This window comes from Prionailurus viverrinus, chromosome E2 (genome assembly GCF_022837055.1).
Source record: "Prionailurus viverrinus isolate Anna chromosome E2, UM_Priviv_1.0, whole genome shotgun sequence".
In the NCBI taxonomy this organism is placed as follows: Eukaryota; Metazoa; Chordata; class Mammalia; order Carnivora; family Felidae; genus Prionailurus; species Prionailurus viverrinus.
Window position 1 is genome coordinate 20,485,090 of NC_062575.1, and position 13,799 is coordinate 20,498,888.

The 13,799-nt window shown below is 40.5% G+C and overlaps 1 protein-coding gene across 3 annotated transcripts in view; it reads right to left on the minus strand.

The window, feature by feature from the left end:
• Positions 1-365: 365 nt before the first annotated feature.
• The window catches only part of LOC125152836 (chemokine-like factor), a 46,992-nt gene continuing 33,558 nt past the window's right edge, over positions 366-13,799 (minus strand). For 2 of the 3 annotated variants that reach the window (XM_047835349.1, XM_047835352.1), the window contains 2 exons: positions 1,698-1,799; positions 366-741 (listed from right to left, as the gene is read on the minus strand). In XM_047835349.1, the coding sequence (XP_047691305.1) occupies positions 520-741; positions 1,698-1,799 (324 nt within the window). In that variant the 3' untranslated portion in view covers positions 366-519. Of the gene's footprint in view, positions 742-1,697; positions 1,800-13,525; positions 13,685-13,799 lie in introns of all 3 variants that reach the window. The other variant, XM_047835347.1, reaches the window with a different exon arrangement.

The following is a 13,799-nucleotide window of genomic DNA, read 5'->3' on the forward strand; positions in this document are numbered from 1 at the left end:
TGGCTCAGTCGGTTAAGCACCCGACTCTTGAATTTGGTTCAGGTCATGAGCTCCGACCGATGCAGAGCCTGCTTGGGACTCTCTCTCTTCCCTCCGCCCCTCCTCTACTCTCTCTCCCCAACCTCAAAAAAAAAAAAAAAATTAATGTGAATAAAATGTCCATTTTGTTTTCCAGTCTGTTGTTTTCCTCTGACCCCTTTGGCTGGTCACTGTTGACAGCCTCTGTCACCCACGCTACGGGTACCCCAAACCTTGTGTGCCCTGTGGCCTACAGGCACCCTGAGAGGCCCATCTCTGGTCTTGCCCTCTGCACCAAAACTTTCAGTAACTTTTGTTGAATGAACAAAATAATGTTTAGATCAACGTTAAGCTTTAAAATCCATTTAAAGAGGAATTTCTTTTTCAAGCAAAGTTGGTTATTAGGATGGAAAAGAAAACCATTCTAGAGAGAAGACAATAAACTGGAAATATTTGTCGTAAAACGCACTGCCACTTTTGATACCAGGGGCCTCCTTTGCGTCATTTCTTGCCTCCCTTTACTTTTTCCTTTGGCTTTTCTGCTTTTTCTGGTGCCTTTTCTGGTGCCTTTTCTGGTGGGTTTTCTGCTTCCTTTGGCTTTTCAACCTTTCGTTCATTTTTTGGAGGAAACAGCACATTGGTTTTGAGCCTCTTGCCTTTGAAATGTTTTCTTTGAAGACACATATCCATTAAAGCAAACATTCCAGCCATACCAATAAGGATCTGGGGGAAGAAAGGATGCCCATTACTTTTGCTTTTCATTCCAAAGCTGGCATATTCCCTCCTTGTTTCTAACTCGTCTGCGGGTGCTGATTAACACGTCCTTTCCTCTTCCTAGACTTCTCAACCAGACATTCTGAGTTTGCCCCTCCTCCAGCTTCAGCCTCCCTCTCCTCCCTGCCCCACCCCTCTCCACCTGTGCCTGTCTCTTAAAACCCATGGTTAGCGGCCTGGGTGTGACCCTTTGCCTCAGGGATTGGGGCAGCTAGGAGGAGAAAGCCATTAGATTGGCTGGCTCCCTGGACATCATCTTTATTTAAGTGGTTTTTTCATTGGAAGCATTTACCACCTTTAGTTTTAAACTTTGCATGGGTCCCAAGATTTTGTGAAAAGAAGCCCTTTCCTTAAATCAGTGGAAAACACCCATTCTCCAAAAGAGGTGATTTCTTTTCTTTCTTTTTTTTTTTTTTAATGTTTTTTTTTTTTAATTTTTTTTTTCAACGTTTATTTTTTTTGGGGGGGACAGAGAGAGACAGAGCATGAACGGGGGAGGGGCAGAGAGAGAGGGAGACACAGAATCGGAAACAGGCTCCAGGCTCTGAGCCACCAGCCCAGAGCCTGACACGGGGCTCAAACTCACAGACCACAAGATCGTGACCTGGCTGAAGTGGTACGCTTAACCGACTGCGCCACCCAGGTGCCCCTAATGTTTATTTTTGAGACAGAGAGAGAGAAAGAGACAGAGCGTAAGTGGGGGAGGGTCAGAGAGAGAGGGAGACAGGATCCCAAATGGCCTCCACACTGACAGCAGAGAGCCGACCCATGGCTTGAACTCACAAACCGTAAGATCATGACCTGAGCCAAAATCAGAAGTCGGACGCTTCACTGACTGAGCCACCCAGGCGCCCTTAAAAGAGGTGATTTCTGAGCAAATAAACTGCCCAACATTAAAGACTCACCACAGCAATAAAGTAGTGCAGTGGCATGGTTTGTCGACTTTTCACAGCTATGACCACGGCCCCCACAAGGAAAATAATGGCAAACAGGTCGTTGAGAAGGTCCTAGAAGCATGAGAGATAGGCAAGTCAGCCTCAAACAGAGCCAAGACCCCCATCAATACCCAGCCTAGCATAGCTTCCTCCAAAGGGGATGGTTTCCAAACTTCTGACTGCTTTTAAAAGTATAGGTGGAGATAAATACACATGGGCTGCATGGACGTGCTGTGGTCCGCAGGGCTGGGCTCTTTGAGTTGAGATGCAAAGCCCAGGGTGTTTAACTGCCTTCATAGGCTCCCCTGCTGCTGCCTCTCACCTGAACTCACACAGTAGCTAGTTATGTTTTGATTTTTTTTCCTTGAATACTCATTTAAGTAACTGCACAACTATACAACTTAACGGTGAGTACAACCCCCCATCATCTTTATGCTCTCAAGACCAGCTCTCCTTTCTGGATCGAGGGTGGGCTGTGTTGCTGGCAGGAGGCTCTGTTGGATTCCGGCCACCCTAAGTTGGGAGCCCAGTGGCTGCCTTTTCAACCCCTGCCTTGCCCCTCCTGCTACTTCCCAGACACTCCCCTGTTTGCATCAGCAGCCTTCCTTCCCATCCCTTGTGGCCTCAGTCTTACCCTTGCCCTGTACACTTGTTTCCCTTACCTTACTGATAAGGTCCAGATGTTCCCAGACCGCGCAGAAGGGCTACTTTCCCTGCAAGTACCACCTGCTGTCACTCCCTGGCATAGCCAGACTTAGAGTTGGGCAAAGCGTGGCCACAGAGAGCCGGCTTCCTCTCGCGTCACTCATGGGGTGATGCTAACCCAGAGCTCGTGCACCCTCTCAATCCTGTGGGCAGCAGCCAGCTCTGCAGCACTGAGTAAGGCCCACCCTTCCCCTTGGTTTCCATGATGCTATTTTCTGCAGGTTGACCTTCCCTGGCTACTTGGGCATTTTCTTTTCCTTTTCAGTTTTTTGAGTTTTAATACATTTCAAACATACAGAAAATAATAGAACACTCATCCCCACTCCCACCTCTGGTAGCCATGAACTATTGAGATTAAACAGATGTTAAGATCTTGCAAGATTTGCTTAGATCTCTTAAAAAAGAAAACAAAGCCAGAAGTAAAACTTTGTGGAGTAAGACACAGTGTCACCATTCCGGCCCTTTTATGCCTCTCACTCAGAGGCAACTACACACAGTGGAACTTATGGGTACTTTTCCCAAGAGTGTATTAGTATTTTCTTCCATATTATATGTTCATAAATAGTATATACTATTTTGTGCGTTTCACAAATTTAAATTTAAATAAAAGGTGTCTTCTATCATTGGCTTTTTAAACTTAAAGTTTGTGAGATTGATCAATTTTGAGAACACAGATTGAATTCATTAATTTTAACTGATGGAGTCTGTGAATAAACCAAACTAGAGACATTAGGCTGTTTCTACCTTTTAGGAAATTATTATTACAAAGTCTGCTACAATGAACACTCTGGTCTGTGTCTCCTATGCATATTTCCTCCTGGTGTGAATCAGTAATAGAAAATCTCCCAATGAAGAAAAGCTCAGAACCAGATGGCTTTACTGGTGATTTCTATCAAACATCTCGAGGAGAATTAACACCAATCCTCAAACTCTTCCAAAAAAATTGAAAAGGAGGGAGCCACTCCCAAACTCATTTTATGAAACCAGCATTTTCCCGATACTAAGACTAGCAAAGGACACTACTAGAAAAGAAAATTTCAGACCATCATCCCTGATGAACAGAAATGTAGAAAGCCTCAGTAAAATGCTAGCAAACTCTGAAGGCCTCATCTGTAAGCATGGTCACTCTGGGGGTTAGGATTCCAGCATATGTACTTTGGGGGTACACATTCAGTCCATAACAATTCCGTTAGTATTTTTGTTGATCCCTGAGTTAGTACCAAAGCTTTATAGTAATTCTGATATCTTGTTGGGTGAGTCTATCCTTGTAAGAATTTTAGAATCACCTTGTAAACGTTCCTGGAGATTCCAGGAAGAACCTCTGTCAGGTTGAAGTTCCATTTGATTTATTGATTACTATGGAATTAAATTGCCATCTTTTTTTTAAGTTTATTTATTTGAGAGAGAGGGAGAGAGTGCACGTATGAGTGCATGAGCCGGGGAGGGGCAGAGATAGAGGGAAAGAGAGAGAATCCCAAGCTGGCTCTGCACTGTCAGCACAGAGACTGACATGGGGCTTGATCTCACGAACCGTGAGATCATGACTTGAGCTGAGATCAAGAGTCAGATGCATAACCAATTGAGCCACCCAGGTGCCCCTTAAATTGTCATCTTTATGATAGTAACTCTTCAGACCTGTGAATATGGTATATATTTCCACTTATGTAGACTTTTATGTCTGTTAATAAAATATAATCTCTACGTAAAGTCTTATACATCTTTGAATGGGTTTATTCTAAGACACCTTGTAGTTTCTGTTCATGGCTTGAACCCATGAACCATAAGATCATGACCTGAGCTGAAGTTAGACACTCAACCGACTGAGCCACCCAGGTGCCCCTCTTTATTTTTTTTTAGAGAGATAGAGAGAGAGGCAGAGGGAGAGAGAAAGTCTTAAGCAGGCTCCATGCCCAGTGCAGAGCCTGAGGTGGGGCTCGATCTCATGATGGTGAGATCATGACCTGAGCCAAAATCAAGAGTTGGACGCTTATTTGACTGAGCCACCCAGGTGCCCCTAGTTTGCTAAGAGTTTTCTTAAAATTAGTATTTCTGAAGTTCATGAGATGAACTAAATAGTTTTTCTGAAGTTCATGAGATGATGAAATGGTTTTCTCCTTTAGATAAGAGATGGCGAACTGTACCGATAGAATGTTGAAGATTAAATCATCTTTGTATTCCTGACACATACCCTGCTTGATCATGATGTATTGCTTGCTTATAGATTGCTTGATTCAGTTTGCCTGTATTTTATTGAGGATTTTTATAGCCATATTTAGGTAACCTAGGTGTATATACTTTACATTACTTATAATATCTGGTTTTAATATCAAAAGCCTATTAGATAGTACAACATATTATAAAGCGTTTAAAACAGAAAAGGAAAAAGGGACAGACCAATTAAACTGAATATAAAGTCTGGAAATAAACCCTGCATTTGGGATTTTAACATTTAACAGAAATGCCATTTAAAATCAGTGGGGAAAAGTTATACTATTTAATAAATGAATAAATTGAGTGATAGGGTATAACAACTGGATAGCCATCAGGATATAAAATTGGAGCCATGGTTCACACCATGTACCAAAATGACTCCAAATGAATCAGAAGATTTAAATGTAGAAAGTGAAACAAATGCCAGATGAAAACATGGATGAATTTTTTATAACATGTTTTTCTATTTCTTTTTGAATCAATTTTTATGTGATATTTTTTGTAGGAAATTATTATCTAAATAAACTTTCCAATTTATTGGCATAAAAGTTCATATTTTCCCTGTAATCTTTAAAAATCTCCTGTTGGTATTTTTACTAATATTTTTCCTTGTTCGTTCTCTCTTTTTTTCCTTGGGGTCTATCTGCTTTAGTAGTCTTTTTGAAGAACTAGATATTTGGTTTTATTAGTCCTCACTATGGATCTTTGTTTCCTATTTCCTTAATTTTAACTCTTATCTTTGGCATTGCCTTCTTTTTAGTTCCATTTTTTAATTTTGTTTTGGTACCTTCTTGATACTGTTAATTTTCAGTCTTCTAATTATATAGATTTGAATTTGAATAGTTTAGGGACATTCTACAGATAGTATCTGTGAATACTACATAAACATGAAATCCTCATATGTTTGGGGAACACATTAGATTTCCCCCCAAATACTTGGGGATTGAGTTAAATTTTACTGATTGATTTTTAATTATATTATATTGAAGTTAGAGAATGGTCTGTATGGATATCAATTTCTTGTTATTTATTTACATTTCCTTTGTGGTCTTATTGAGGATAATTTTTATGATTGTTGCAAATGTACTTGAAAGGAATACATAGCCTGTTCTGTTGGGTGTAGGGTTCAATATGTTCTGTGTATGTCATTAGATCAAGCTATCAATTGCTGAAGGAGGCATGTTAAAATCTCCCACTATGGTTGCTATTTGCCAGTTCTTTCTTAGAACTTCTTTTAATTCCTTATAATTCATTTCTGTTTTTTATATTTGGGGGTTATATTGTTAGGTGCATACAAGTTTAGAATTGCCGTAAGTAGTGATCTTCTTCATATACTTAAAAAACACATACAGGGACGCCTGGGTGGCTCAGTCGGTTAAGCGTCCGACTTCGGCTCAGGTCATGATCTTGCGGTCTGTGGGTTCAAGCCCCATGTCGGGCTCTATGCTGACAACTCAGAGCCTGGAGCCTGCTTCGGATTCTGTGTCTCCCTCTCTCTCTGCCCCTCCCCTGTTCATTCTCTGCCTCTCTCTCTCTGTCAAAGGTAGATGAACATTAAAAAAAAATAAAATAAAATAAACCACATACAATTGGCTTAATCTGGTATTAAAGCTACGCCAGCTTTCTTCTGGTTAGTATTTTCCTTTTATTATTTTTTCAATCTCTCATAACTGTTCTCCACATGCCTTGTAATTTAGTATGTAGCTGGATTTTAAAAATCGATTCTTAGAGTCCTCTGTCTTTTAAACGAAGAATAAATTCCATTCATATTTGTCATCTTCTCTGATAAAGTATTTGGATCTATTTGTACCATTTAATTTTACTTTTTTCTATTTAACATATACCACACTTATTTCTTTTTATTTTTCCATTTTATTGAGTTAGCTCTCTTTATTCTCTTTTCACTCTTTCTCCTCAACAGGTTTGATTTTATATATCCTGGAATTCTATTCTTTAGTAGAATTCAGTATTAAGTTTTAACATATTAGTGTTATTATTGCCAAATCATTCCCCCCAAATCAAGAACTTTTCATTCTTATCATATACAGTACTGTGGTCTTACATGTTATTGTGTTGCTGTACCTTTGGTTCTACCTTGTTATAGTGTTCCCTCCCTCCCCTTGCAAAAAAAAAAAAAAAACCCAAAAAAACTATTAATATATTTTTTAAAACCTCAATTCCGTCTTAGTGTTTATTTAGGTCAATCCACAAGCTCACTAGGCTCTTTGCTTACTGTTCCTTTTTTACCTCGCACACTTTTTTTGTTTTGTTTTGTTTTGGTTTGGTTTTGATTTGATTTACTTCTTCCTGAAGTCCATCTTTTAGTAGTTCTTTCAGTGAGGGTCAGCAAAAAGAAATTGTTTCATTCTTTGTTTAAAAGTGTCTTTAGTTTACTCTTGCCACCTCATCCCTTTAAGGAAATTAGTCTAGTGTTTTCTGGCCACTGTCACTGCTGTTGAAAAATATGAAGTTAGTCTAGTAGTTTGAGGGTTTGTTTGTTTGTTTGTTTGTTTGAGGTAAATTGGCTTTTCTCTTGGTTTGATTTTAAGTTTTCCTTTGTTTCTGGTGATCAGCAGTGCCCCCATGATGACATGCCTAGGTGTGGTTTTCACACTTCATGTCTTTCATTAAATCTGATATTGATATGGCCACCTCAGCTCTTTTTTGGTGACTATTTACATGGAGTATCTTTTTCCATTTTCACTTTCAACCTATTGTATCTTTGGACTAAAGTGAGTCTCTCTTCTTCATATTATAGGATCATTTAAAAAATCCATTCAGATCATCTCTGCCTTAATTGGAGAGTTTAATCCATGTGCACTTAAAGTAATTGCTGATAAGGACTTATTTCTGTCATTTTGCCGTTTGTTTTTTATATATCATATCTTGTTGTCCTTCAATTCCTCCATTATTACTTTCTTTTGTGTTTAATTTTTTGTAATGTATCAATATAATTCCCTGCTCATTTCTTTTTCTATATATTGAGTTCATTTCTTAGTGGTTACCTTGGGGTTACAATTAATATCTTAAACTTACAATCATTCAGTTTGAATTGATACCAACTTAGTGTCAGTAGTACACAAAAACTTAATTGTTTTTGTCACAAATTATATCTTTATACATACAGGCCCATTAACGTAGATTTATAATTATTGTTTTATGCATTTGTCTTTTAAATTGTATCAGAAAAAAGAAATTACAAACTGAAAATACAATAATACCAGCTTTTTAAAAAATAATTATTTTAATGTTTATTTATTTTGGTGGCAGGGGGTGAGGGGCAGAGAGAGAAGGAGACACAGAATCCAAAGCAGGCTCCAGGCTCTGAGCTGTCAGCACAGAGTCTGATGTTAGACTTGAACTCCCAAACTGTGAGATCATGACCTGAGCTGAAGTCAGACGCTCAACCGACTGAGCCACCCAGGTGCCCCAATAATACTGGCTTTAAAAAAAATTTTTTTTTAATATTTATTTATTATTGAGAGACAGAGAGACAGAGCATGAGCAGGGGAGGGGCAGAGAGAAGAGGAGACACAGAATCCGAAGCAGGCTCCAGGCTCTGAGCTGTCAGCACAGAGCCCGACGCGGGGCTCGAACTCACAAACCTCAAGATCATGACCTGAGCCGAAGTTGGCCGCTCAACTAACTGAGCCACCCAGGTGCCCCAATACTGGCTTTTATATTTACCTATGTAGTTACCTTTACTAGTGTTCCTTATTTCTTTTATGGCTTCAAGTTATTGTCTAGTATCCTATTGTTTGAGCCCGAAGGACTCCTTTTAGCATTTCTTGTAGGGTGGTTCTACTAGCAACAAACTCCCTCAACTTTTGTTTATCTAGGAATGTCTTAATTTCTCCTCCATTTTTGAAGGATAAATTTTGAAGGATATTGTATTCATTTCCTGGAGTTGCCATAAGACGGTACCACCAACTAAGTGGCTTAGAACAACATTAATTTATTGTCTCACAGTTCTGGGGCCAGAAGTCCAAAATCAAGGTGTTGGCAGGGTCATGCTCCCTCTGAAGATGCTAAGAAATGATCTGTTCTGGCCTCTCTTCTAGCTTCTAGTAACTTTAGGTGTTCCTTGGCTTGTCTCACCATCCCATCTTCTTCCCGTGTCACTTCACATCATCTTCCCTCTGGACGTGTTTGTCTCTGTGTCTAAATTTCTCCTTTTTGTAAAGATACTAGTCATATTGGATTAGAACCCACTCTAATATGTCATCTTAACTAGATCATCTGCAAAGGCCTTATGTACAAGTAAGGTCACATTCACAGGTACTGTGAGTTAGGACTTCAACATATTTTTAGGGGACACAATTCAACTCATAACAGATAGCAAATTTGAAAGATAGAATTTTTAGTTGACAGTTTTTATCTTCTTTCTTGCAGGACTTTAAGTACATCATTCCATTGCCTCAGGTCTCCATGGTTTCTGATGAGAAATTGACTGTTAATCTTATTAAAGGCCCCTTATATGACATTAGTTGCTTCGCCCTTGTGACTTTCAAGACTTTGTCTTTATCTTTGGACATTTTGATTATGAGTGTCTCAGTGTGGATTACTTTGACTTTATCCTACTTGGTCCTTTTTGGATGTGTAAATTTGTATTCTTTTATAAACTTTGGAAAGCTTTTGACCATTGCTTCTAATATTCTTTCTTCCTTTTTCTCTTTCTTTTCTTTTGGGATTCAGCATATGTTAGTATGCTTGATGGGTGTCCCATAGGTTTCTCCATTTTTCTTCATTCTTTTTGTTTTTCTGTTCCTCAGACTGGATAATCTCAACTGATCAATCTTCAAGTTCATGGATTCATTCTTCTGTCTGCTCAAATCTGCTGTTAAACCAAACTAGTCAGTTTTTCATTTCAGTTATATTACTTTTAGTTCCAGAATTTCCTTTTGGTTCCTTTTTGTAATTTCTCTTTGCTGTTATTTTCTACTTGTTCATAAATTGTTCTCCTGGTTTTAGTTCTTTAAGAATTTTTAAGACAGCTGATTGAAACTCTTTGTCTAGTAAGTCTAATATCTGGGCTTTCTCAGAGGCAGTCTCTATTAATTTTTTTCCCCGTGAATGGGCCATACTTTGTTTCTTTGCATGCCTTATAATTGTGGGCATTTTGAATATTATCATATAGTTACTCTGTAAACCACGTTCTCCTTCCTTCCCAGGATTTGTTGCTGTTGATTGTTGTGAGCTGTACTCATTTGTATGTTTGATGACTTTTTCTAAACTATTTAAGACTATTCTTTCCGTACTGCAACTGAAGTCCCTGTTTTGCTAGCAAATCAGGTAGTGATTTGAAAGAGATTTCCTTAAATATCTGAAAACAAACAAAAATACTCTACCAGTCTTTTCAAATTGGCTTTGTTTTGAGGTATTCCTTCAACAATTGTCCAGGCTGTTTAGAACTCTCGGTTTTCCCTTGCTGCTTGTACAGAGTGTAAAGGTCAGCAAGAGGCAAAAGCTTAGGGTCTTTTCTGAGCATGTGTCCAGTCCTTGGCATGTGTGTAGCCTTCTGGATTCCCTGGTATATGTGGTAGCTTTTCAGAGTTCTTATTCCCCCATGCATCTCTTTCCCCAGCCTCTTCTTTCCCAAACTTCTGGTCTATTGGTTACCTCATTTGATGTCCCTTGCCCAATCAGATGTGGTTATGGTTAGTAGATAGGCCTTTAAATGCTTTTGACAAATGCTGTCCAGGAGGCCACTTCAGCCTCGAGAAAGCTCTGAGGCAGGTGAGGGCCCATCCCTCAAAGAGTCACCAGACAGGTTAAAAACACACAACCATAATTCTTTGAGAGCAAGGTCTGTGTTGTTCCTTCTGCTACCAGCAAAGAGTGTGACTAGGAATGTGGGCTGTTATCTTCATGGTAACAGAGAAGCTTGGGTATGAAGGATGGCGGGGAGGTATGTTAAAATGGCACAACACTCTCTTATCACACCCAACAGCTTCTTTCTTTATTAACCTTCCCTCGGTTGTAAGCTTCTAAAATTGGATTCCAGAGTTCTGAAAAAGTTGTTTCTGATGGTTTTTGACAGCCTGATCATTGCTTTAGTGGAGGGACAGAGTTTTGGCATTTCTGACACTGCCATATTTAGTGATGTCACTCATTAAACCTGGAGAGTTCTCAGTCATTATCACTTTGTTTCCCCTCCTCCATTCTTTTTTAAAAAAATTTTTTAATATTTATTTATTTTTTGAGAGAGAGAGAGAGAGAGAGAGAGAGAGAGAGAGAGAGAGCACACAAGCAGGTCAGGGGCAGAGAGAGAGGGAAACACAGAATCAGAAGCAGGCTCCAGGCTCTGAGCTGTCAGCACAGAGCCTGACATGGGGCTCAAACTCACAAACTGGGAGATCATGACCTTAGCTGAAGTTGGACGCTTAACTGACTGAGCCTCCCAGGTGCCCCTCCTCTCTTCCCTTCTTTTGAGTCTTTTCTTCTGGAATTCCTATTAGGCTTATGATGGACTTTCTCATTCTATTTTCTCTGTCTCAACTTCTCTTCTATTTTCTGTCCTTATCTCTCAGTGCTATATCCTGGGTCATTTCCCCACATCTTTCAGTTTGCTCATTCTCCAGCTTTGTCTGATATGCTTTATAACCCATCTATTGACATTTTTCATTCAAAAACTATATGTTTAATTCTAGACATTGTATTTTGTACTTAAAAAAAGATCTTTTTATTCTGTCTTTATAATGTCTTTTCCTGTTCTTAGGGCTCTGTTTATGTCTTTAATTATTTTAAGTATATTTCTTATTATTTTCAGACAGCTCTTCTGTTAATCTCATATTCTCAGGGTTCTAATCCTCCTCTTTTTTTTTTATGTTTGGTGATTGTCAATTCTTCGACATGGGGATTTTAAAATCAGGTGTTTTGTAGTTTTGAACTGTACATTCATTTTTGACAAGTCTCTCCCCACCCCCACCTGTACTGTGAGAATTTCTTTATGCTTTTTTAAAAAATTTATGTTTATTTATTTTTCAGAGAGAGAGAGAGAGAGACAGAGTGTGAATAGGGGAGGGGCAGAGAGAGGGAACAGAATCTGAGGCAGGCTCCAGGCTCTGAGCTGTCAGCACAGAGCCTGACGCGGGGCTTGAACTCATGGACCACGAGATCATGACCTGAGCCGAAGTCAGACCCCCAACTGACTGAGCCACCCAAGCACTCCAGTCTTTATTCTTTGATTGTGACTTTGCATTTGTTTCTGTCAGGAGTTCCAAGGACATGATCAGAACGTCATTAAATTGGGATCATTTTATTCTAACTCCAAGGCACAAGTTTTCTAGGCTGCATGAAGGTTTCCAGGATGAAGGTGGTAAAAATTCAAACCAAATCTGTACAAAATGCAGGCTCAAGGCTTCTATTTCTCAAAGCCGTCTTTTTTGTTTTTTCCACTCCAAGCTCAGGCAGAGGTGAACAGGCCTCTTGTTCCTCTGTTTGGTGGGGAAAGGTGTCTTCTCTGCCTGTCTTTTCCCTAAGGGTTCAGTCTTTGCAGGGTGCTGGCTTTACACAGGGGTCTCAGATCTAAATCCCCATTTTGCTTAGGACCAAGGCCTCATCTCCTTTAACTCAAGAGTGTATGAAAATCCATACTCCAGGTTCCTGGGGTAATACTTTGTAGGCCATTGCTACCCACACTTCAGCAGGTTATTTGATCACTGCTCCTGTTTTTCATTTTTGGCACTTGTGTGTTTCCCTTTTTACCAGCTCAGCCATTCATTTATAGCAGTTGTGTTTGCACTTTCCGTAGTAGTTTTAGGTAAGTGCAGCAGGAGGATTTTCAGGGTTTATTGAGCTTTCATCTTGCTGGAACTAAAAGTATCTTTCAAGTTCCTTGGCTGGGAGCTTGCCCTCTGCTTGTTCCTTTACTTTGTCCTCTGCTCACCCCTTTCCCAAGAGTCGTATTTGGTCCTCCTCTCCTTTCTCCCTATATTGGGGGTTCTCGCCTACCTCCCTGAGACCTATGAATCCCTAGGCCCTAATAACTTTTGACAAGGAAGCAGGACGGAGTGTAGTTAGGAACTCAGACTTCACTGACAAAGGTGGGTTTGAATCCTTTTTCCACCACTTACTAGCTGAGTTACCTGGGGGTAAGTTAGGTGGCCATTCTGGGACCATTTCACATGTAAAGTAAGTGAAACTCTTAAGTTTAGAATTCTGGAGGCTTGCTGTGAATGTGCAGTGAGGTGGGAGTTAGGTGGGTGTGCTCTACGATTCAAGCCCAGAAGTCCTCAGGCACAGCATCAAGCACTTTGTATTTATTTCTCAGGCACCATCCCATGAGAGATTATTACTGTCCTCATATTACAGATGAAGGAAACAGGCTATGAGTGATTGGGTAACTTGCCCAGCTCCTGTTCCAATGGATGCCTGCTTTGGGCTGAACATTCTTCTGGGCTTAACATCTTTTACAGGGATAGTCACTAGAGATCTAAGACTGCTTAAAAGTGATTTTTTAAAAATTCTCATTTTATTTTACTGATTTATGGGAAGATGGGTTTTCTTCTTTGAATTCTGGGGATGGGGTACCTTCTGGGGTGATCTCTCCACTCAATTGTTAGCTGGCACAGAAGTGGGGGGGGCAGATACAGCTAGTTGCTACGCCACCCCTCCTGAGGAGAGCAAAGCCCCAGGAAGGCAGAGACCTCTTCCTTTGACCACCAGGTAGGTAAGAGGCCTCCCCGTCCCCAAGCTGGGGTTTTTGAGAACCTTTTGTAACCTAACTTCAGCTTCCCCTACCCTGGCCCCCCTGGAGGTGCTGAACCCAAGGCCGGGGCACAAATATGGAGGGTGCAGGGTGTTTCTCTGTTCAGTCACTGTTCAGGACACACCCATGAATGCACACCAGCCTCAGGCGGTCCCCACCTCCTCTCACTTACAGAAATGGGCCACAGGATGAAGGGTATGTATCTGTTGATGGCGAGGGTGTAGGTGATGAAGAAGAAGCAGAAGATGGACATCTCCATGGTGATGATGAGCATCAGGAGAGGGTGCACGCTGGTCCCCGTGAACAGTACCAGTGCAGCTATCAGGCAGCCCTGCCGGGAGACATATACCTGAGCTACCGCAAAGGGCTCTGCCCTACTCTAGAGCCCCTCTGGAGCCTGCTCCTTCACCCTCTTTTCATGGTTGGGCCTCCGCCCTGGGGTACCA